Below are 22,555 nucleotides of genomic sequence, written 5' to 3'. Positions count from 1 at the left end.
ATAGGGCCAATAGAGACACTACTGGAAAAAAGGGTATACACAGTTTGATAGCCCTGTGGGCATAACTCTAAATTGCCCTGCAGAATAGTTGGATCATTTACAACTCCAGCAACATTGTATTAAATGTCCCAGTTTTCCTGCATTCCCTCCAGCATTTATTATCTTTTCCTGTCATCCAATCTGAGAGATGTGAGATGGTACCTCAGAGTTGTCTTAATTTGTATTTCTCTAATCAATAGTGATTTAGAGTATTTTTTTTAATGACTAGAAATGGCTTTAATTTTTTCACCTGAAAATTGTCTATTCAAATCCTTTGACCATTTATCAATTGGAGGATTTCACCTTTTTTTTTCTTTTTTTGCTTTTTCTTTCTCAGTTTTTTCCCTTGTGGTATGATTTTTCTTGCACAACATGGCAAATATGAAAATACACTTAAAAGGAAAAAAGTAAAATAAAATGAGGGAGTTGAATTAGATGGTCCCTAAGGTCCTCCTTGTAGCTCTAAATCCTAGAGTTGGTTTCATAAAAAAAAGCTGGTTATTATAGGCCATCCACTATAACATGGAAAAAATTTTATTATACAGAAGTTTTCTTTACAACAAATACTACAATCTCCATCTCTGTCCAACAAAATAAAACCGTCTTGGTCCACCTCTTCCAAAAGTACAATGAATACAACATAGGAATTGTGTATATAGCACAATAATTTTGACAGTTCCCCTGAGTTTACTAAATACAATGTGAGCTATCTCAAAATTATTTTTATTTTTGATTTTAGAGATAACACATCAAAGGGAGTAGAGTTGGCTATAGAATTAGGAAAATCTGAGTTTAATCTCTGCCTCTGATACATACTAATTGTGTGACCGCAATCAAGTTACCTCAAGTATCCTAGTCAACAGTGAAGACCACAAGTGGTAGACAGTTTGGTGGTGAAAGTTTTCACATAGGGAGTTCTATAGATCAAATAAAATCACAGATCTAGACCAAATATATAAGTCTAGACCAAATACACAAGTCTAGATGTGTATATGTTTTACAGCCTCAATTTATTTGGGTAATAACTAATAATAAAGTTCCATGGAAATGCAAATGAAACCTTTTTAGAAATTTTATTAACCTTACCAGCCAAACACAGGTAAAAAATACTAATTCTTCAATGATATTTGTTTGCACACCAGCTTCTAGCAGCATTTTAAATGAAATGTGTATTCATGGAATGTGTCAGGTAAAAATAAAATTAGGCAAGAAACAAGTTTTCAGAATTATAATGGAAGATGAAATTATCAGCTGCCTTAACCAGACAAATAATTCCAATATTATTCCATACAATAAAATCTCAGGAAAGATTTTTTGTTTAAAGGACTGACAGTGTTCATTTATGTGCTTATCCACATTAACACTAGTAATACAATTTGTTTGCTTCGTAAGTACCATGGTCACTTTTATATTAGCAGTAAGAATCTTCAGAGTAGCTCTATAAATACTTGAAAAGGAAATTGATCAGTTTTATTTTAAGAGAAATCCATCAACCTAAAGTGCTAAGTGTAAGGAATAGGATTTGGATCTTGAACTTATGAAATAAATGCCAAAGTCTGTCACAATTATGTCACTTCCTAGGAAAACTCACTGGATTACATGTTTTTTCCTTAACGAGATGATTTGAATTCAATGTAAACTAAGTACAGTGCATTTCCTTTTGGTTATCTCGTGGCTAACACAAGAAAGTTATAAAACACAAAGGGACAAATTACTTAGCCTTCTGTGTAGCATTTTTAATGCTGACACATGTCATCTACATGCTGCTTAGAGGGGTTTGGAAGCATGCAGGCTTAAGAAATAAAAACACTTCTTTTTAAACCATAGTATTATTTTGTTTAAAAAAAAAAATGTTCAATGGTTGTCTCTTTCATATAAAATTAAAATCAGAATTTCACCACACAACAAATAACTCTTTTGAGCTATTTGTATTCAAATGACAAAACTATATTTGACTTTAAAAAAAAAACAACATTGAAACAGGAAAAGATAAAAACTGTTATATGCCTCAATAAAAATAATTTGACACTTTGAAACATAGGCATTGAGCAAGTATGATATGAAAATGAGTTCAGAGGAAGAGTTCTAGTGTATGTACAACAATATTTTCTGCTGTTTATTTAAACAGATAATTTACAAAAGTCCATTTTATCAAAACAATTGCTTTTGCATTTTGAGTAGCAGTTCTTTCCTAATTTCAAAATTTTCCATTTTTCCTAGTCCTAAAAATAAAATAAAAACCAAGCTGATTTTGCACTAACTCAGTAAAAAATGGTTTTTATGAACATACTTATACCCTCTGAGTCCAAGAATTTGTTTCTCTAGTTTTACCGTTAAAATAAAAAAATACCAGCTTAAAAATAGGGCTCATTTATAAAGAAAACCAATAATGTCGATTATTGGGCCCATTATTATAACAGTTATGGTATTTATCAATTTGAAATTCAAAAAAGAGGAATGTTCAAGATTTACTAAGCAAAATGATCTTCATTATTCACTTCTTGAGTATAATTTCTTGGGCTTAAAATGTTATCTTCCTGACTAGTTCTCTCTATATAAATTATAGAACAACAAAGGAAAACAACAAAATAAAGTGCCCTTCCTTGTTTTTTCTTAGAAAGGGGAAAGAGAGATTCATCTGAATAACAGATCCTCTACACAATAGCATATTGTTCATATAAAAGGTCTCTTATCCTATAAAAATCTTGACAAAGGCAGCCTTCAAGTCCAATGCGTCCAGTTTCAGTCTAAGAAAGAAGGGAAAAAAGGAGTTAGTTTTATAAAACATTAAAAAAAACCCAAACCTTCAACTTAATTTATATCAAAGTTACTTTTGAATTTCACATTTCCTGATAATGTTTCTGAAATCTAAGATACATACAAGCACAAAGTGGACGTTTATTTAATATTTGCTGAATTAAAATGTTAAGAGAGAGAGCAAGAGAGAGAGAGAGAGCGCATGAGAGAAAGTGAGCACGTGTATATGTTTGAGACGATTCTAAAGTCTTTGTTCAATTATCCCCTCCATAACTGTCAAGAAACACTCACTCTACGGACAGCTACTAGATTGTTGCAAACAAGTACACCTCCTACAAACTCAGCCTGGATTCCCTCTCGCAACAGCACTTGTTTAAAATCTGACAATCTTGGCTCATTCATAAACACTGACTGGTGTCCAGGAACCTTAAAAAGATGAAACAAGGAAGAATAAAAGCAAATCAAAATCAAAATACCAGATATACAATTCCAAATATTTTCTATTAATCCTAATTCATTAATTAAATATTCTATTAATAATAGAATATATTATTCTAATAATAATTAATTAATTAATATTAATTTATTTTTTATAAATCTCTATTTGAGAGATGATTTCAAGAAAATAAATCAAGTTTCCCCTATAGTTATTCTGAATTTTACATTTTTTTTACATTACAAAGAACTTCACATTTTTAATGACTTTACAATAAATCTTATTTATTATGTTTCATTGCTAATATAGCTGCCAGGTTTCTATTATGTTTAGCAAATTCACTCACTTTTAAGATAAATCAGTGTATCAGTATCAAAGGTGGAATAAGAACTCAAAGCCCCTCAAGTTCCCAGTATTTTTACTGGTTCAAAGAATATTTGTGCTTCCCTTCTCCAAACTCATCCCCCTTCTCCACTAATAGTACTCTGGCACTTTTCAAAGTGCCCTTGATGATCAGTGTATGGATGCCTTGGTTATCAGAATTAGGATGCTACAATCTGTGGCTACTCCTCTATGAGCGCTGTTGAGAGGTGAGGGACAGAGGTGGGGCAGGGCATGAAATTACCCTAAAAAAAGTAAAAGGGGGAAGAGGTTTTCTAGTTTCTCCTTCCAATTAATTCCAAAAGAAGAACACTTGAGGTATATACTATAATCTAATCATGATGCATCCACTGAACTAAAAATGTCCCATAGTTAAGTCATACAGATGCTCACAAAGTATTGCCAAGAACAACTTACAAGGCATTAAGTGGAAGATAAGAAGAGTACAGCCTACTCATTCTTTAATACCCAACTCATACATCTGGGAAGTCTTCTCTGATTCCTCAAGTCTAGGGCTTCTTAATATTTTTTTTGTGTGCATGGATCCCTTCACAGAATCTTTTTAAGTGCATAAAATACACTGAATTACCAAGGCAATGATGTTTATTGAAATAGTTTTCAAAATATATTTTTAAAGTTCACATACCTCAAGTTAATAATCCCTATTCTAGTCAATAATGACTTTCCCATTTAGACTTTCCATGGATAATGATCTAAAGTACTTATAATATCACATATTATTTTTATATTTGTATCTTTCTTCACTTTGGACTGCCTGGATAATATCCTATCTGAACTTTGCAACTCTTTGAATGCCTGGGACTATGCTTAGGACACAGGAGGTATTTGAAGTTTTGTGGAATGATTAAAGAACTGACATTTACTGGTGCTTTGAAGTTTGCAGAGCATTTTCAACACATTCTCATGTTATCCCCAAAACAAACTGCAAAGTAAACATTATAGATATTATTCCTGTTTTAAAACTGAGGTAACAACAGAAAAAGCTCAGAGAGGTCAATCGACAATTTATCTATGTACTCCTATGTAATATGTGTTAAAGGAAGAAAACTCTATGCCTCTTTACTCAATAGGAACAAATATGTGCTAATCTTTCTTGATAATACATTTCAGGCCACGTAAAATTCGAAGGTAATATATCAGAGGAAGTATCAGCAAATTCAGATGCCAAATTCAATTTGCAAATAACCAGAAAGTTTCCTGTTAATTTATATATGTTGGGGAGCCTCCATTTTAAACAAACCCTAAGCAAACCAGTACCATAAAACTCCAATTTAAAAACACAAAGATTAGATGATTTCACATTACAAAAAATTTATTTACTAGAGTTTCTTTAATTATTGATGACTTAGCTTCACAAGCAACCATTTCATCAGCATAGATTCTCCCTCTAAGTCTAAACAGTGTTATGTGTTGCCTCACCAAAAACATTCATCACCTGATTTCTAAACTGAGTGATGAGTTTCTCTGAATTTCAATAAGCTGAACTTCACATGACTCTCCCCTGCACACTTAAAGGCTTTCTAGAACTCTGCTATATGTGCGGTTGTGAGACTATGGAGGAAAACATAAATCAAAGACAGAATTGTCCTGGTACATTTAAAATGATCAGATTTTTAAAAATGATTCAGCTTACAAATAAAACTTAACAGGAACATACTTGAGCAACATATTTACTAGTTTATACACTTGAAACAAAATTATATAAACATTATTAAAACCATCGCTATAACTTTATGAAAGAACTGGAAGGATTCATTAAGAAGAGAAACAATATAAACTTTTTTTTTTACCTCATGAGGAGGCAAAGGTTCCAAAGTGGGAATAATTTCACTCTCTTCACCTGTTTCTTTGTCATCATCCCCAAAGAGACTCTTCATAGCTTTTTGTTGTGCTATGACACTAGCATCTGAAGGAGCATCCACTTGCATCTCTGAGTCTTCTCCATCATCCTTCAGTTCTCCTTCTTCTAAAATAACGCCTGTGTCTACTTTGGAAACTCGCATGTCTAAGACACCATCTATCCAAGCTAGCTCAGCATCTTTTGCTTTACAAAATTGAAGAGAGCTGACAAGTGAATCTTTTAATCTCACCTAAGTATGTATCCCACAAAGAAGATTTTGAAAAAAATGGTTGTTGGAAAAGAAAAAAAGAAAAAACAATGAACATGATAATATTAGCACAGTAAACAGCATTTTGTAGAATATTCAATTTTTATAAACATAATACTTATAAATACTTGTGAAAATCTGATTAATAAAGAAATACATAACTATCTTTAGACCTCAAGATGAGAAGATTAACTCAGTGAATAACAGTATGAGTGGTCACTATTACTATGGCAGACTGAAACTGCTACCTTTAAGAGGTAGACCTACTGATTTCACTACACATGAAGTATTAGTATTATATAATAGCAATGATTTGATACAATTAGATCGTTTCCTAAAGAATTTCTAGAACAAGATAGAATAATTAATGAATATCCATCAATGCAGCCTTTTACCCCAAAGAAAGTCAGCAAATCCCTTTCTCTAGCTAAGCTAATCATGATTGGTGTCAAGGACAAGGCTTTTCTTCTCCTGGACTGGAGGATATGAAACTTTTTGTCTACTCAGTATAAAATCTCATAGCAGCTAGCAGTCTGGTTATTTTCCTAGATAGGTATGACTTTCAAGGAGTAGTTATTTGTACTGTTTTTCTTTCTTTGATCAGACAATGACAGAGTCCCACTAAATGACTGACAAGCACATATGAATATTTTCTTAGATCCTTTTGTAGAAATGTGTAGTTTGTATATTTAATAAATCTTGCAGTTAGATCAAGTAAGCATTACATTTTGTTTTCTTTGAAATTCTGAATCTAGGAAGCAGTACGTCTATTTGTGTCCTTGTTCCTTATTCATTTTGACACATAATGTGTGTTAAACACTATCACTTTCTTCTTATTTAGAGAACAGGAGAAAGGAAAAAAATTGCAGAGACATATATGTTCCTTAAATTATGAAAAAAAAAAGTTGGAGAATTTTGTTAAAAGTAGACAGGTAAGAGAAGAGAATTAAAGAGAAGAAAATTTAAATATGCTATTATATAATGATATATATAATTATTGTAAATATGCTCCTAAATCTCCACCTAAAAAACTCTCTCCACACATGCCAATTATACAAATACAAAAATTCATAGGCTTAAATTTTTTAAAAATTTGGCTTGTAGGGAACCAAGGATTGGAAATGAGAAAAACTCAGGAAATACTTTGGTTAATTTTTCTAAACTACTTCTTCTCTCAATTCCATTTCTTTTTTTATTCTTTGTTATAAAGAATGAATCCCTGGGTAGGGGAGGAGAAAGCAGGATATATCCAAAAATGAAACTGATGCAAAAACAAGGTATGAGTAATTTTTAAAAATCTGTATTGATACAGATAGATTATTGTCAAATTATCCTGTGATGAGAATCTATACTATTTCATTCAGATCAAGATAATGGTCCCTTTTCTCCCTATCAAAAAAGTATTACATCTCTATAGCTCAAATTCTAGTGTATAATTACCTGATAGATATGAGTTTCACTGGTGGCATCTACTGTTTCATGTAGCTTTGGCATATAGACTTTAATATCTTTTCCACCAAAAGCTCGGCAACATTCTGCCAGATCTTGACTGGCTTCTGGTGGTCCATGGACGATAATCAACTGCCGTGGTTTCATTTGATTAATTATTTTTTTAATGGAATCACCATCTGAACGTCCTTCATAGTCTATGTAAGTAACTCTGGCTCTGTAACAAAGTGCAGATTAATAAATGCTTATCTTCCTCAAACTAATTTTTACTTGAGCTAAGCCAGGTTCATAGTATTTCTCAAAAACTGTCAATTTACAAACAGAACAAAGCATTCATTCCAATTTAAAAAACAAAAAAAGCATCTGTTGTTGTATAACAGAAAAAAGGAGAAAACACAAGACAAATAAATTAGGTCATATGCACTTGTTAATAATAGAATACAATTCTTTAAAGTTATTGTATGTTTTCTACTTGACTTCTTAAACTTTCTAGATTTCTCTTTTATACCTATCATTTCCCCCACTTCAGCTTCCTTAAACACAATTGAGGCACTTACTTGATTTCAATTGATTCTGTTGCAGAAATGCACTTGGTAGGAACATCTGATAAATCCTGATCCATAGGTTCATCTCCATTTGTCAAGCCAGATTCTAATTTGCTTTTTTCTTCTTCAGTGGCTTGAAGCTCAGGCACTAAGAAATCTTCTGGTCTAAATAATAACATCTCACTATTAACAGTTCAATAATGTGCAAGATAATATTCCATTACTATCTAGTGGCACCATAGTAACATTTGTTTTAAGTATCTTAATCTCTAAATATGAGTGTAGTTCAAAAACAATGCAAAATGTGACTGAAAGAAATTGCATTTTTTTTACTATTATCATTTTTGAGTTCTAAAATACTTATGACAACTCAGAAAGTACTCATGACATATTTTCCTTAAACCTATCTAAAATCACCATGTCTGACTTCACCTTTACCTTCAATGCAAGGTCAGCTAGCACAAGTAGAGTGAGGTATGGAAAGAGAACTGGATTTAGACTTAGAAAACAGGTTCAAATTTATGTAAAAGATATTGGCTTAGTTAGGAGACCTCAGTTCGGGCTACAGCTCTGCCAATGACTACCAGTATGACCATGGGCAATCCTGTATAGTAAGGATGTTGGACTAGAGACATGCAAAGTTCATTTTTGCCTCCAGGTTATCACCTCTTCCTTTTGCCCAACTTTGAGCACATGATTTTGTTTTATCCTTTGTAGAGAAGTCTGAGTCCAGAAGATATGAGGATTCCAATTTTTATCTTCCTTCATGTTATCTGTTACTGTTTCTGTAGTTGTCTCCTCTTTTCCTTTCAGCTCAGGAAATTTTTTTTCTTGTCTAAAATTAACCCCTTCTGCCTATGTTCTAGACTATTTTTTTTTTTTTTACCTTTTCCAGGAATTCTGTTTCCACAAAATAAAACAAAGAACACATTAAAAAAAATCTTTAGTTTTATACCTTTGCTGTAAACCTTTTTTTTTTAGCTGTCATCTAACTTCTCTCCTTAATTTTGCTACTAAGCCTTCAAAACATTTTCTATCTTACTGACTCTACTTATATTCTCTTTTATTAAAGTGTCTTCTCCAAGTTATTTGCAAGATTTAAATTTTGTCAAACAGTGACTTTGCAGGCCTTGTTCTCTACTGCTCTACACAACGTCTCTTAAGCCTTTTGAAACTCCCCTAGTTTTTTCCTTGCTTCTCCTTATAACATGACCCTTCTTTTTCCTTCTCCCATCCTTTTAATCCTAAAATTAAGTATGCCTCCCCCACAAAATGCTTCAACCCTCAGTTTTTCTCAATACTCATATCCTTAGAAAAATCTATTTACTTTTTCTGACTTCCTTCTCTACTTCTCTACTGATGATTCACCAAGCAGTTGCCATCCCTGATCTCTCACTTCTCTTCTCATATATTCCAATCTTACTTGAAGCACACTTGCAGTAACCTGGGATAAAAGCTTTAGAATCATCTTGACACTTACCTGTGCCTCATCCTCTATATCAACTGTGCCACAAAATTCTAGTTTCTTCCTTCCAAAGGTTTTAAAATCATCTCCATTTCACTGTGCAACCTATTCAACTCAAATTCCATTTAGTCCTCAAAAACTTATCCCCAGTCAGACTAGTATTTTCTTACATACAATGTGTAATCCCCACTTCTGTGACTCTATCCAGGTGTTCTCACCATTATCCAATACCTTAGTCCAGGTATTAATCATCTCAGAAACCCGATTATTTTTTACAGATTTCTAGCATGTCTCATTGCCCTAGCTTCTCCACTTAACCCATATTTCTTACTGTTATTTCCATTATGTAACTTCATAATGATCAAGAGTTCTCTACTATATTAAGTCTAAGCTTTAAAAGCCTTTTAACATCTGACTCTATGCAACCTATTCAATGCAATTTCCATTTAGTCCTCAAAAACTTATTCCCAGTCAGACTAGTATTTTCTTACACACAATGTGTAGTTCCCACTTCTGTGACTTTATCTGGAGATGTTCTCACCATTATCCAAAAGGCATTCTGGCTATCTAAATTCTATCTGGCCTTCCAACACATTTCAATTTCTCCTTTCTCTGAACTACTATTAAAGTTAGTACTATGGACCTAGTACTGTAGGCAAGTCACCTAACCTCCCAAGGCCTCCATTTGTTCATCTAAAAAATTGGAGGATTGGCCTGAGCAGACGCTTTCTGCTATGTGTTGGTCTTATCCTCCTAAATGATAGTCTTTGAACTTAAGGACTTTATAACATCTTATATTTAAAGACTAATTACCAAGTTTAAATATAAAGTATAAGAAGAAAGAAAAATTAGCACTGCATAGCATGAGAATCCTGAATGCATATTCCCAACACTTGACTGGTTTTGTCTTTATGTACTTTTCAGCAAGTAACTTAACTTTTTTGTTCCTTACTTTACTCATCTATGAAAGGAATGGGCAGAAGAGGGTAGGGCAAGGAGAAGAATGAGATGATCTCTAAGGTCATTTGTAATTCTAAATTCACAACTTATGTTTAACAATTTTCCCTATAGGGAGTTAGTTCTTCCTGAGCTAAGTTTATCTTTCTCTAATAATGATCATAATTTCCATATCCTATCTTCAGTGTTTATGGAAACTCAACATCATTTTTTATATGCAATTTAACACACTCCAACAGCTATTGCTTTTTTTCTAAATATATTTTAATATGTTCTATTTTCAGAGTTTTAATTATTTTCTTTGAACTCTTTCCAAAACTTCTACTTCAGAGGCATCTTGGTGGAACTAGAATCTCTGTAATGCTGGACAGATCATTTAACTTCTTTTATATTTAGCTCTCTCAATTTATACCAGGGGATCAAACTTAGGGGACTTCTAGATCTAAACACTATGATCTCAAAAATTAATACATTAAACAGAAAATAAGAAATAAACTTCATTAGGTTCAGATCATTCTTTCAGACTTACAGTCCAGTATACTTAATACTTTCATTGCTAAGTAAAAGAAAAGTTTATTTCAATCACATACTTGATTATCTCTCCATACTCATCCCATTTAATTCTTTCTTCTGGGGCAGGAAACATAGGATAAGACTTTTTAGCCTGTTTGAAGAAACTTCCTTTTCGGCTACCTTCACCTTTCATCATCAAATCATGCTTGGTTTTATGTGCTGATGGTTGGTCAATATCCTCTTCAACATCACTCTCATCACTAGAATCTATATCTGCCCTGAGATGATATTGAAAAATAGACTATAAGGTTTTAACAATACAATTGCTTTCAAATTCTAATTTTTTTGGTCAAAAATATAATAATTAACACATTGGTGGTCAGGTAATACAATCATAGAAATATCATTGTTGGTTCAACTGTATAAGCTTCAACTGTGTAAAAGATAAATCTTCCTTCTAAGATACCAATAATAAAATCAAGAGAAAAATTTAAGCCTCAATATAGTACTTCTTTGAAGTAAGATCTTTGTCCAATGTGACCTACGGTAAGATTTTTAAGAACCAGTATTGAAAGTGACATATCATCCTTGTAAAAATACTACATTCATATATACTGAAGTAATTATTCATAATAATCAAGTTGGATTTATACCCAAAATGTAAAGATGCTTCAATATTAGAAAATAATTTAATTAATCAAATTAAAAACAAAAATATCCAAAACTACATGCCAAAAATACAGAAAAATCCTTTGACAAAATGCCACATTTATGCTAAAAACTTTGCAAAACACAGATACAGAGCAATCTTTTAAAATACAATGAAAAGAATCTTAAATAAAACTAGATATTAGAAATACATGAAATGGGGCAAAACTAGGAGTTTTTCCCAATTAATATTGGAGCAAATCAAGGATACCTTTTCTCTCCTTTCTGTTATTTGAAATGGTCCCAACTCTCTATACATATTGGCTTGTGTAAACACTTAACTTCTCAAGGCCCCTGGTCATTCTCCAAAATCCTAAAGGCTACAGATGATGCCAACCTGTATGCATAGAAGGAGTTTTCTATTCTAGGAGTTACTTAGGTTTGCTTCCCATAATACAAATGAGCAGTGATATCACAGGTTCAATCCAGGTGATATTATTCTAGAAATACCAGTAATAGTAATAAGGCTGGCAAAAAGAAGATTATATAAGAAATTAAGAATGGTAAAAAGAAGATAAAACTATCCTATTTGCTTATAACATGATGCTTTTCTTAAAATGCTAGAGAACCAGCATAGATAGATAGGATAAAATGGACAAGAAAATTAACAGCTTCAACAAAGTTATAGGTTGTAAAAGAAACACAAAAATATAGCATTTTCTACAGAACCATACCAAAAGCCAGAAGGGAAGTCAGTGCCCTATAAAATATCTGGCAGTCAATTTACTAAAGCTTAATTGAATACTTGCAGAATCACAGATATAACAAAATCCTTAAAGAAACAAAAAATTTAAAGAACTGAAGGAATATTCATTGATTAATCATGTAATGAAATCATAGAAATAGCACTGCTGGCTCAACTGTATAAACTTCAACTGTGTAAAAGATAAATCTTCCTTCTAAGATACCAATAACAAAGTCAAGAGAAAAATTTAAGCTTTAATTTAGTACTTCTCTGATATAAAATCTTTGTCCAATGGGACCTATAGTAAGACTTTTAAGAACCAATATTAAAAGTGACATATCATCCTGGCAAAAATACTACAATATTGAATATACTGAATACTACTATATATTGAAATAGTTATTCACAATAATCAAGTTGGATTTATACCCAAAACATAAAGATGCTTCAATATTAGAAAATGCTGAGTCAAACTGAGACAAAGACTTGAACTTAAAAAGGCCAAAGTTTCTCAGGCATCCAGGGCTGTTTCCAGTCATCCTGATCTATATCTGGTCATTGAACCCAGAGGTACTAGAGGAGAAAGTGAGTTCGGTTACTATGCACAGCCCTCCCTCCTTCAAATCCAATTCATTAGCATGGCACAGCAGCACCTCCCTGATGAAACAGTTGACTTCAAGAATGAAGGGCCAAACAACAACAATAACTGTGCCAACATAATAAAAATGACTACCCTTTTTCACTCTGAATATATCCACCTCTCCCAATAGTTACTGAGTTTGGTTGTTTCTGCTTCCATAAACAATATCTCTCACATCTATTTTCTTCTTTCCATTTATATAGCTACTACCTTATTTCAGGCTCTTATCAAAATCCACCTAGACTAATGAAATAGTCTACTAATTGCTCTACCTGTCACACATCTCTCTCTTCACTAAATGATCATTCACCCAGTCACCAAGTGATTTTCTCCCAACCACATATTGATCACGTCACTATACTAATTCAACTTTTAGTAATACCCTACTAACTGAAGAATCAATTAGTACTCCATCTTTATCTTATCCTTTTATAATTTCTATTTTTGTGTGAGATTTATAGTATACTACTGTAGTAATATTTTTTAAAATAAATGTACACATATTAGGGTACATGATCAGAAAAAGTTTGGAGTATGCTATTAAAGGGAATCATTTTCTGTATGTGTCTGTATGTTTGAAAATGAAGGTGATTTATATATCAAAGATGTTAAGTAACAACTGAAAAGTTTAAAATTTTTAAAGTAACTTACTCCTTTGACTGTTCTAGCTTTTTCGCAGCTTCCTTCTTCAGTTTCTCTTTCTCTAGATACTCTTCAAGTTCCTTTCCTTCAAGTTTCACACGTTTTCTCAACTATAACAGAATGAAGAAAATATCAAAGAATTATTATCAATTTTGAGAGAGAAGAGAGAGTGGAAGAGGAGTGATATTTAAATTAAAAATTTTTTCTCCAAAATTATTCAATAGTTCATTACATATAAGATTCTGGTGTTGTTTACATTAATAGTAAAACTGTATTATCATGGCACCAAAGAAATTTTAACCTAACTAAACTGTATAAAAATCACAGGTTATCAGTTTTCTTCTACAACTAATATAACCATTTGTGGTTTAACAAAATAAAGGCTGATGTTTACCTAATCTTTTAATATATGTACATCACTTGACAAACTTCACTTCATCCTCACAATCATATATAGTAGGTACTGTAGGTATTATGATCCCTATAATACAGATAAGCAAAATAAGACCAAAGAAGTTAAATGACTTGCCCATAATTACACAGCTATGAAGAATTCTAAGGGACACTAGAATCAGAGGTGCCTAATTCTAAATCCAGCATTGTATCATGCTACCTAACTTTTAGAATCTTAAAATTCACTTTAAGTTTCTGATGCCTTATTTTAATGACCATTCACAGATTAGATATGTAATTATGTTTTCTTAAAATAATTTTGTAATTCAGATAATTTAGTACTTAAATATGCTCAGATATTCCTAGATGAGATTTAGAAGGGGCATAAAAATCATAAAGCCCACTAGCAGTTAGATAAATTAGGTAAATGAGTCCAGAAAGCTAACTAATAGTAGTCCCCAAACCCCAATACTCCCAAGTTCTAATATCAGTAATTTTTAAAATTATACCTTACTGTCTTTCCCTAAAAAGGCATTCCTTTCATAATATTTTATTTAGGCAACAAATCCCTTTTTAAAAAAAATTGTATTGTAAACAATTTTCACAAATTTTCACCATAATCTCAAAGAGTGTCTAGCAGTTTCTAAATATGTTATATGAATTATTTCAATCCATTATCTTGTACACAGCAATGCCCTTTAATGAAACAGTAAATATATTAAACTCCCTTATCCAACAAAATCAAGGAATGAAGCAGTCTAATTGATGAAATATTCTGGTTGCTATAGACAAAAACCCTAATGTCATGTTTCTAGGAAACTGATAATATTAAGTAAAATGTTACAGATGGCAAATAGTTCCAGGGGAACAACCTGGAGCTGGGCTGAACACTTTTTGTAATAGCAAAGAACTGGAAATAAGTATGTATTGGGGAACAGTTAAACAAACTGTGGTGTGTAAACATAATGATATCTTACTATGCTTTAAGAAAAAACAAACATAATTAATATAGAAGACTTACATGAACAAACCAAATCACATAGAGACAAGAAAACAATATTCATAAAGATTATAACAATGTAAATGGAAAAAAAATTGAAAAATGACTTGTGAAACTATAAAAACAAAACAAAACAAAAAAACCCAACTCATAGAAAGGGACCCAAAGGATATAGCTCCTTCCAACCTTTTGAAGGAAGGGAATTCAGAAGTATCAAACACTACATATAATTTTGGATTTGATAGAATACTGATTAGTTTTGTTGATTCCCCTCTACCCCCATTTTCCTAAAAAAAAAAAAAAAAAATAATTAATATAATGAAATAGCCCTCTAGGGAATAGGAGAGGGGGAAAATAACTATAAAAACAAAATATCAATATGTTTGTTAACAAAATCTTCCCTTTTAGAAAGTAACCATCCAATATGAACTCATGTAATCAACTCAACAATACCATAATAGTACTTTGTAACTTTATAGTAAGGTTTGGCTAAAAATGCATTAGTCAAATTACTGTAAAACAATGTTAGCCGAGAAACCTTTTGTGAAGTTTGTAACCATATGCCATAAATGAATTAACAATTATAAAAGAATTGGAATACAATTAAAATATCCTAAACATTAAAACTACACTATAATTAACTTTAATGTGTTGATTTGAAGGGTACTTTGGATTCTAAATGTCCTCCAGTCATTATTATAAATATAAACATTGTTCTGTATATATGAAGATGTTAAAAAAATAAGACTATCTTAGAAGTGGAAATTATAAGTTTTATTTCACAATGATATAGTTGAACTATAATACTTCATACATGGATATTAGTTTATATGTAAATTTTGTTCTGTTGGGTTTTTTAAATTAAAATATTTAGCAACAAATATTGAAATTATACTTAAATGTCAATAATTATTTTCAAAATAACATTTGTCTGTAATCCATACATATGACATACTTCAAAACTTTTTAGGTAAAACTTATACTCTTACTTATTCTATAGATACAACTCTTACCTCTATTTCTGTGATTTTCTCAGAAGGGTTATCTATTAGGAAACGTGCTAATGTTCCAGGTGTTGTTCTATAAGTTAAGATGATTGAATTTTTAGAGTCCTGGCACCACTGAATAAAGAGATCTCTTGAAAATCCACATTCCAAATCAGGTTGGCTGGCAAGGACAACTTTGGGGCTAGGCACACGAGCCAGATCAGAAAGACCATGACATAAAGAAAGATGGCGAAATTGAAATGGATTATTTCTTTTGTCTTCAAAACATCTCATTAATTTATCACTCATCCATTCTACCTAATTGGAAAAGAAAAGGTAAGCCATTCAGAAATTGTTAGTAACTATACCATCTAGCTTTGGTACAAACTAAGTGTTCACAAACTATTTCCAATTTAAAAAATATATATATTTTACTCCAAAATCTCCAAAGATACCTTTAATGTAAAAACATTACAAATATGCCATTGATTTTAATATTTTACTATGAAAAAATAAAATGTTCTTTTTTTTTTGTCTTTGTGATGAAGAAATTTAAAGCCAAATTCAATTAATTATAGTGAAAAAGTATCTTATAAGTCTAGTCCAACTCTCTTCCTCTTACTTATGAGTCATATCATAAACATAAGAACCAATTCCAGAACCTAGCTTGCATTTCATGTTAGTTCTCTTTCAACCACACCACACTTTATCACAGCAGTAATCAGCATTTTCATATGCTTAATAGCATATCTTTCATATAATTCCTTTGGATGTTTTTGGTTCTTTTAACCCTCACTGTCATAAATTTACATCCTGTTTAAGATCGCCCAGAAATATTCAGAGGAAAGCAAAGTATAAATCCTAAATATATGTCTACCCATTGTCTAAAACTTCATAAGTGATCATCCTTTTCCCAAAAGAAAACAACTTTGATTCTTAGCATTCAAAAAATAAGGAAATCTCATTAATGAGTGAACATACAAATAAACCTAAACAAAAACAACTAATAAGTTAAGAGCAACATCTGAATCAAAAACATTTTTATATACACTACTACAAAATTGATTAAAAAACAAAAACAAAAGATCTCCACAAGCTTGAATTACTATCTCAAACCTTCACTGTCATTTATTACATATTACATATAATCACATAAAACAAACCTGGGATTTAGAAAACTCCACTACATTGTAGCTGACATTATTCAGAAGTGCTAATGAATATACACCCAGTCCGGCATCTTTAGTTCTCCAAATCTGATCAAGAAGTTGGGCAAGTTCCAAAACTCTGCCTGCTGTGTCTACAGCTATTAACACATTCCCATCACCTCGAAGTGTTTCCAAGACATTTGCTAGAAAAGTATGAACACAACATTTTTATAATAATACTTTGATCCAGGATTAAGAAAACATAATTTTGTCTTTCCCTTTATCCTCATGTTTACAGTATACAAATATGAAAGTACAGAACAAACATTTTCTTTCTGATTGCAATTGAGGGCCATAGGGCATGATAATTGAGTGTCAAATTGAGGCTAGGATAAATACATCATGAAATATTGGCCTTTGGTTCTTTAAAACCCAAGATGAAATGAGTAAATTACTGAATTGTTTGCATTAATAGATACGAACAATACAGAGTACAGTAAAAAATATGTTGGTCTTTGAAATGTCATATGAAATAAAGTAACAGAAAAAAAATCTATACACCAAGGAGACTTGCAGTGTGATCTGATAACCCATTTAAACAATATCTGATGTAACAAAATTATAGTACAATAGAAGAATTTAAACATATATCTGATGGGTATATGGGGGATTGTATGTATGTTTAGCAGATGGTCCTAGAAAATATAATTTAGAAAAATGTTAAAATTCTTTGAACATTATAATAAACTGATAAGAGAATTAGAAATGTGCAAGGTGATAGGTGAAAAGCCAACCTGAAATGAAAAATTTTCTGAGGATAATCCAAAGACTGTAGAATCAGACATCAAGTATAATGCACTATTGTGCTAAATGTTATCATGCTTACAAAGATTTATAACAGAACACTGGAAAAGAGGAACCCACATAAACCTTATTTCCTTTAAGGTGGTCAATTCAATTGTCACCATGAAAAATGGCAGGTACATGGAATAGTATTTAACAAAAAGTTATTCTATAATACATTTACTTCTATTTCTGATTTAAATATAACAAAATACATACTGAGTAGCTGTTCATCCCTTTGTTTTCGTCTGGGCTGCACATAAGTAGCATTAAAGGAATCTGTGATAAGCAATGAAGGTCTGCTTAACATTTCCAGAGAACATCCATTTAAGTGACTGTAAATAAAAGTTTAATTCTCAATATAAGATATAAGAGATCTGAATGCAAAAAAATGCAACCCAATATAAAAGTTACAACTTTTATGCTCACAGAAAAATATCAATTTTTAACAAATTAAAACTAAAACACTTTTATAATGATGATATAAATGTAATGTTATTTATGTGTTCTATTTAAGAAAATCTGATTTTGAAAATCAAGATTTACAAAACAGCTAAAATGGAAGGTAACATTTTATACAACAAAATGAAACCACAAGGCTCCTTTAAGTAGAAAGCATTAAAAATTTCCCACTGGTAAAAATTCAACATCTATTATATGGAATAGAGGGGTCAAACACAAGTCCTTAATCCTAAAGTGCAGCCCAAATGACATTAAAATATAATTAGAAAATATTTAACAATAAATAAAAATATAATAGAACCCAGAGAGTAGTAAAATGTTATTTTCTATGTCAATATGTGGCCTTTAAGGGTCCTAAGATACTGTTTAGTAGCCATTTCTACTTTAGTTTGACAATACTAATTTAGAGAGTATGTGGCACACTGAAAATAGTCATGTCAATTTTCAGAGCCCCTCCCCCTCTTCTTTCCCCCAACCAAAAATTCAAATATTTATTTCTGGAAAGTTAAGAGTGTGGGAGAAAAAAAATCAACTAGTATAAGAATCATTCTGAATATAAGAAAAGCCCTTGTGTAGTTAAGATTCTCGACATTTGATGCTTAAGATTTAATCTAATATCAGAGAGTTAGGCAAAAGAACTGAATCTAGTTTAAATAAGCACTTTTAACTAATTCTATCTACATGAAAATGAAATTAGAAAGCACATCTAATTGCATTTCTATAACTTCTTGTTCCAATATACATACATCTCCCTCTTGTGGTTGAAGTCAACAGCATAAACGATTTCTTCTTCTCCATCTTTGACTATTTTCCATATTGTTCCTCCTATCATGTGACCAGCTGGTAGAGGTGTGATGGACAAACCATGCCCTTTCCCTGTATCAAAAAAAAAAAAAAAAAAAAAAAAAAGAAGAAGAAGAAGAATACTCAGACTTTGTTGACAACACACTTGGGAAGATGGGATTATTGAGTAGGTGACTCAGGGGTCTGCCAGTACAGATTACAACTTTTCTCTAAATTCCCCATATTGTGACTATTTTAAGGTTGAAACTGAGCTCCAAAACTAGGAGAAATTTGCCTCAGATGAAAAACAGACCACTAGCAACAACCCCCTGTCCTAAGGGACCAAATCTCTTCTGATTATCACAGAAAGAATTCCCTGATATCGGTACTGTTCTTGTCTAGCTAAAAATTCACAATCATTTGCTAAAGGAAAAAAGGAGCAGCAGTAAACGAGAGAAGCAAAAGAAAACACCAGAAACAATGACTCTCAAAATAAGTAATATGAATTTCTATAACACTAATGAAAATGAGGAACAAGATTCAAAAAAACTACAAAATGAATAAATATCTTGAAGTTAAACTAACAAGACATAAAGGAAACTTACCTGGGTGCAACTATAAAATATTCTCTAAAGAAATAAAGTGAGATTGGTGGCTGAATAATGTGAATATTAAAAAAAAGACAATATTACCTAAACTAATATGAAGATTTAGAGCTATGCCAAATTACAGACGGGATACTTTTTAGAATGAGATAAAATAGTACCATTCATTTAAAGTAACAAAAGAACAAGACTGTCAAGAGAAAAAGGAGAAAAAGTATGAATGAAAGGGTACAACATTACCAGACTTCAAACTATTATAAAGCATTAACCATAAAAACAATTTGATAGTTATTTTAAAAAAGTAAACAATGAAATAGACTTAAATGAAACAAAAGCAGTTTAGAAAAGTAGTCCAGTGTCTGATAAACTCCAGAATATATATACCTGTTTGTCATGAACTGCTGGGAAAAGTGTAAAGCAGTTTAGCAGAAATTAGGATTAGAACAATATCTTATATCATATTTTGTAAATTTAAAACATACATGCAAATTGAATATAAAAGGTCATCATCAAAAAATTAAATGAGACCATACACATCTTTTATAACTATGGTCATAGGAGTAATTCTTAACCAAAAAAGGAATAGCAGAGATCATAAAAGATAACAGAAGTTTTTACTACTTCAAATTATATGTACTTTAAATCCAGTTTTTGGCTGAGTTGAAATCAAAGTTAAAGTCTTTCAGCCTAGCAATACAAAAAATACCAACCAAAACAACTCTGACATTTTACTTTTGATCCACTAAATTAATAAAAGAGAAAAAAAGTAAGGACAATCAATGTTGGGGGATTATGAGATGAAAAGACACTAATATTGTTAGTAGAACCACTAAGTTCTAGATTCTGGATCACCAGTCTTGGATTTCAATTTACATTATGCAGAAAAAAAAAATTTAAATGTCCATATCAACAATCCTACTAGTGGGCATATACCTGAAGAAAGATAAAAGAAAGAAGCAAAGTTTTAAAATATACTAAAAGTTATAGCAAGAATCTTTATAGTAATGAAGAACTGGGAGAGAGGGGAAGTGAGTGCTTATTAACTGGGGAATGGCTAAAAATAAAACAAAACACCCACAATAAATGAATAGAAAATCATAATTCACTATGAAAGGATGAATATGGGAAATTCAGAGAAACTTCAAAAGATTTATATAATCTGATATAGCAAAATATAAGGAGACCCAAAAAGGACATCTACACATGACAATTGCAATGTAAATGAAAAAAATCACTAAAAGAAAGTTGTGTTCAGAAACTGAAAAATTAACCAAGGTCCTAGAGGGCAGATAATAAAACACAAGTTTTCCCTCACAGCTGAGAGGGAGAGGTTTACCAGGACAAATATACTGCTGTATAAACATTGTTAGATATGTTCTCAGCATCATATTTTTGGTTTAGTCTTTTTCTTTGTCATGAGGGAGGGATAAATCTGGAGAGACAATAAGAAATTACTGTGATATGAAAATTAAAAGTATTAAAAATCCTTATTATCTCCTCTCAGATCTTTATATTCCATATCCCCACCAGTTCCTCATGCCATCGTTCGGTACACAACATACTACGGTTATGACTACTTGGCTTCATTAATCAAATACAAACTTAAAAAAAACTCCATAAAGTCTGACGTGATCATCTTTGTTGGTATTAGGTTGGGACATTCTATTGTTTGAATAAACTTTCTCTAACTCCCAGAGGTAACAAATTTTAGTGTACTGAGAAAGTTTTATTGCAAAAGCTGGATTTTCCCCTTAATTCCAACAGTTGTTACCTTTCAAATTCACAATTTGAGAGAACTTGAGTTGCTGTATTTTATCAAAAGCTGCATCCACATCATCCAACGTAAAGAGTGTGAAATCTTCTGTATTGTGACGAGACTGAAAGAGCAACCCACAAAGAAACAAAATGTTAATTTAAAAAAATTGTCAGGGCTAAAAATTACAAAATATAAAAAAAAAAAATTACCTGATAAAGATCATACATGAACATCTGTCCCATTTTATAAACAGGAATGGTTGCATAGATAGCACAATTCAAACCCAATTTTCCAACAGCATATGGGAGTGCACCAAGATGGAGAGGATCAGGATGAGAGAGCAGTACTGCATCTACCTGGTGAACATGTCTAAAAGAGTACAAAATGATTAGTTTCTGGCATCTATTAAGGGTAGGATAGTGTAATGAAAAGAATAAATCTGTAGTAAGGAAATTTGGGATCAAATCCAAGTTTTGTCACTTACTAACTGAGCAGTATCATGAGGAAGTCACTTAGCCTTAGCTTTCTAGCCAGTAGAATGAATACTTGCCCTAGATATCTTATAGAAGTGTTGTGAAGAAAGCTCTCTATAAAGTGGAAAGCATCTTAAAAATCTGAGTAATAATTATTTTATTCCCAAGAAGAAATAAGATGAAAGTACTAAAAAAAAGTAATCAATTCTAATGACTATTTATTAGCAATCCCAAAAATCCCATTTTGTGATAGGTTATAATTAAAAGGAAAAATTGGATCATGGATTCAACCATAATGTTATCTTGTTTTCCTTTATCAATGGTAATGGAATAGCCTATGCCTATAAACATAACCTAAAATACAATGCTCAGAAACAGTGATTTAAAAAAGGGGATATCTGGACAGTGAATTTAATTGTGATTGAGTGATGTATTACTGTTTAAGATTCATGTGTTCAAGTTGGAACTTTGGCAAGTATTCAAGGAATAATGCTATTTCTATCTACATCTTTGCTATGGATTTTAATTCAGCATTCTGGATGGTGACTGACAAAACCCAGTTATGGTAAAATCTCAAATTAACAGGGATGTATGGAAGAAGGGTTATTTTGGCTGATTAAGTCAAACCAGAAAAGACTCCCCTTCTCTCCCAACTTCTACTTGTCAAACATCTTTAAAAAACAATAACAACAACAAAAACCCCATGTATTACCGTGTTAATAAATAGTGAAAAGAATTATATCTTTCTTTGATAGATTAG

The 22,555-nt window shown here is 31.5% G+C and overlaps 1 protein-coding gene across 2 annotated transcripts in view; it reads right to left on the bottom strand.

The window, feature by feature from the left end:
• Positions 1 to 552: 552 nt before the first annotated feature.
• The window catches only part of CPSF2 (cleavage and polyadenylation specific factor 2), a 28,982-nt gene continuing 6,979 nt past the window's right edge, over positions 553 to 22,555 (bottom strand). The window contains exons 3-15 of one of the 2 annotated variants that reach the window (XM_051977345.1): positions 21,532 to 21,691; positions 21,338 to 21,443; positions 18,925 to 19,054; positions 17,936 to 18,051; positions 16,889 to 17,076; positions 15,753 to 16,043; positions 13,356 to 13,456; positions 10,749 to 10,949; positions 7,749 to 7,901; positions 7,183 to 7,408; positions 5,425 to 5,724; positions 3,088 to 3,222; positions 553 to 2,786 (exon numbers count right to left, since the gene is read on the bottom strand). In XM_051977345.1, coding sequence (XP_051833305.1) covers positions 2,694 to 2,786; positions 3,088 to 3,222; positions 5,425 to 5,724; positions 7,183 to 7,408; positions 7,749 to 7,901; positions 10,749 to 10,949; positions 13,356 to 13,456; positions 15,753 to 16,043; positions 16,889 to 17,076; positions 17,936 to 18,051; positions 18,925 to 19,054; positions 21,338 to 21,443; positions 21,532 to 21,691 — 2,200 coding nt within the window. In that variant the 3' untranslated portion in view covers positions 553 to 2,693. The remainder of the gene's footprint in view (positions 2,787 to 3,087; positions 3,223 to 5,424; positions 5,725 to 7,182; positions 7,409 to 7,748; positions 7,902 to 10,748; positions 10,950 to 13,355; positions 13,457 to 15,752; positions 16,044 to 16,888; positions 17,077 to 17,935; positions 18,052 to 18,924; positions 19,055 to 21,337; positions 21,444 to 21,531; positions 21,692 to 22,555) is intronic. The other variant, XM_051977346.1, reaches the window with a different exon arrangement.

Source organism: Antechinus flavipes, chromosome 2, assembly GCF_016432865.1.
Source record: "Antechinus flavipes isolate AdamAnt ecotype Samford, QLD, Australia chromosome 2, AdamAnt_v2, whole genome shotgun sequence".
NCBI lineage: Eukaryota > Metazoa > Chordata > Mammalia > Dasyuromorphia > Dasyuridae > Antechinus > Antechinus flavipes.
Note: the sequence above shows the minus strand (reverse complement) of the source record. Positions and strands in the feature narration are given on the sequence as shown.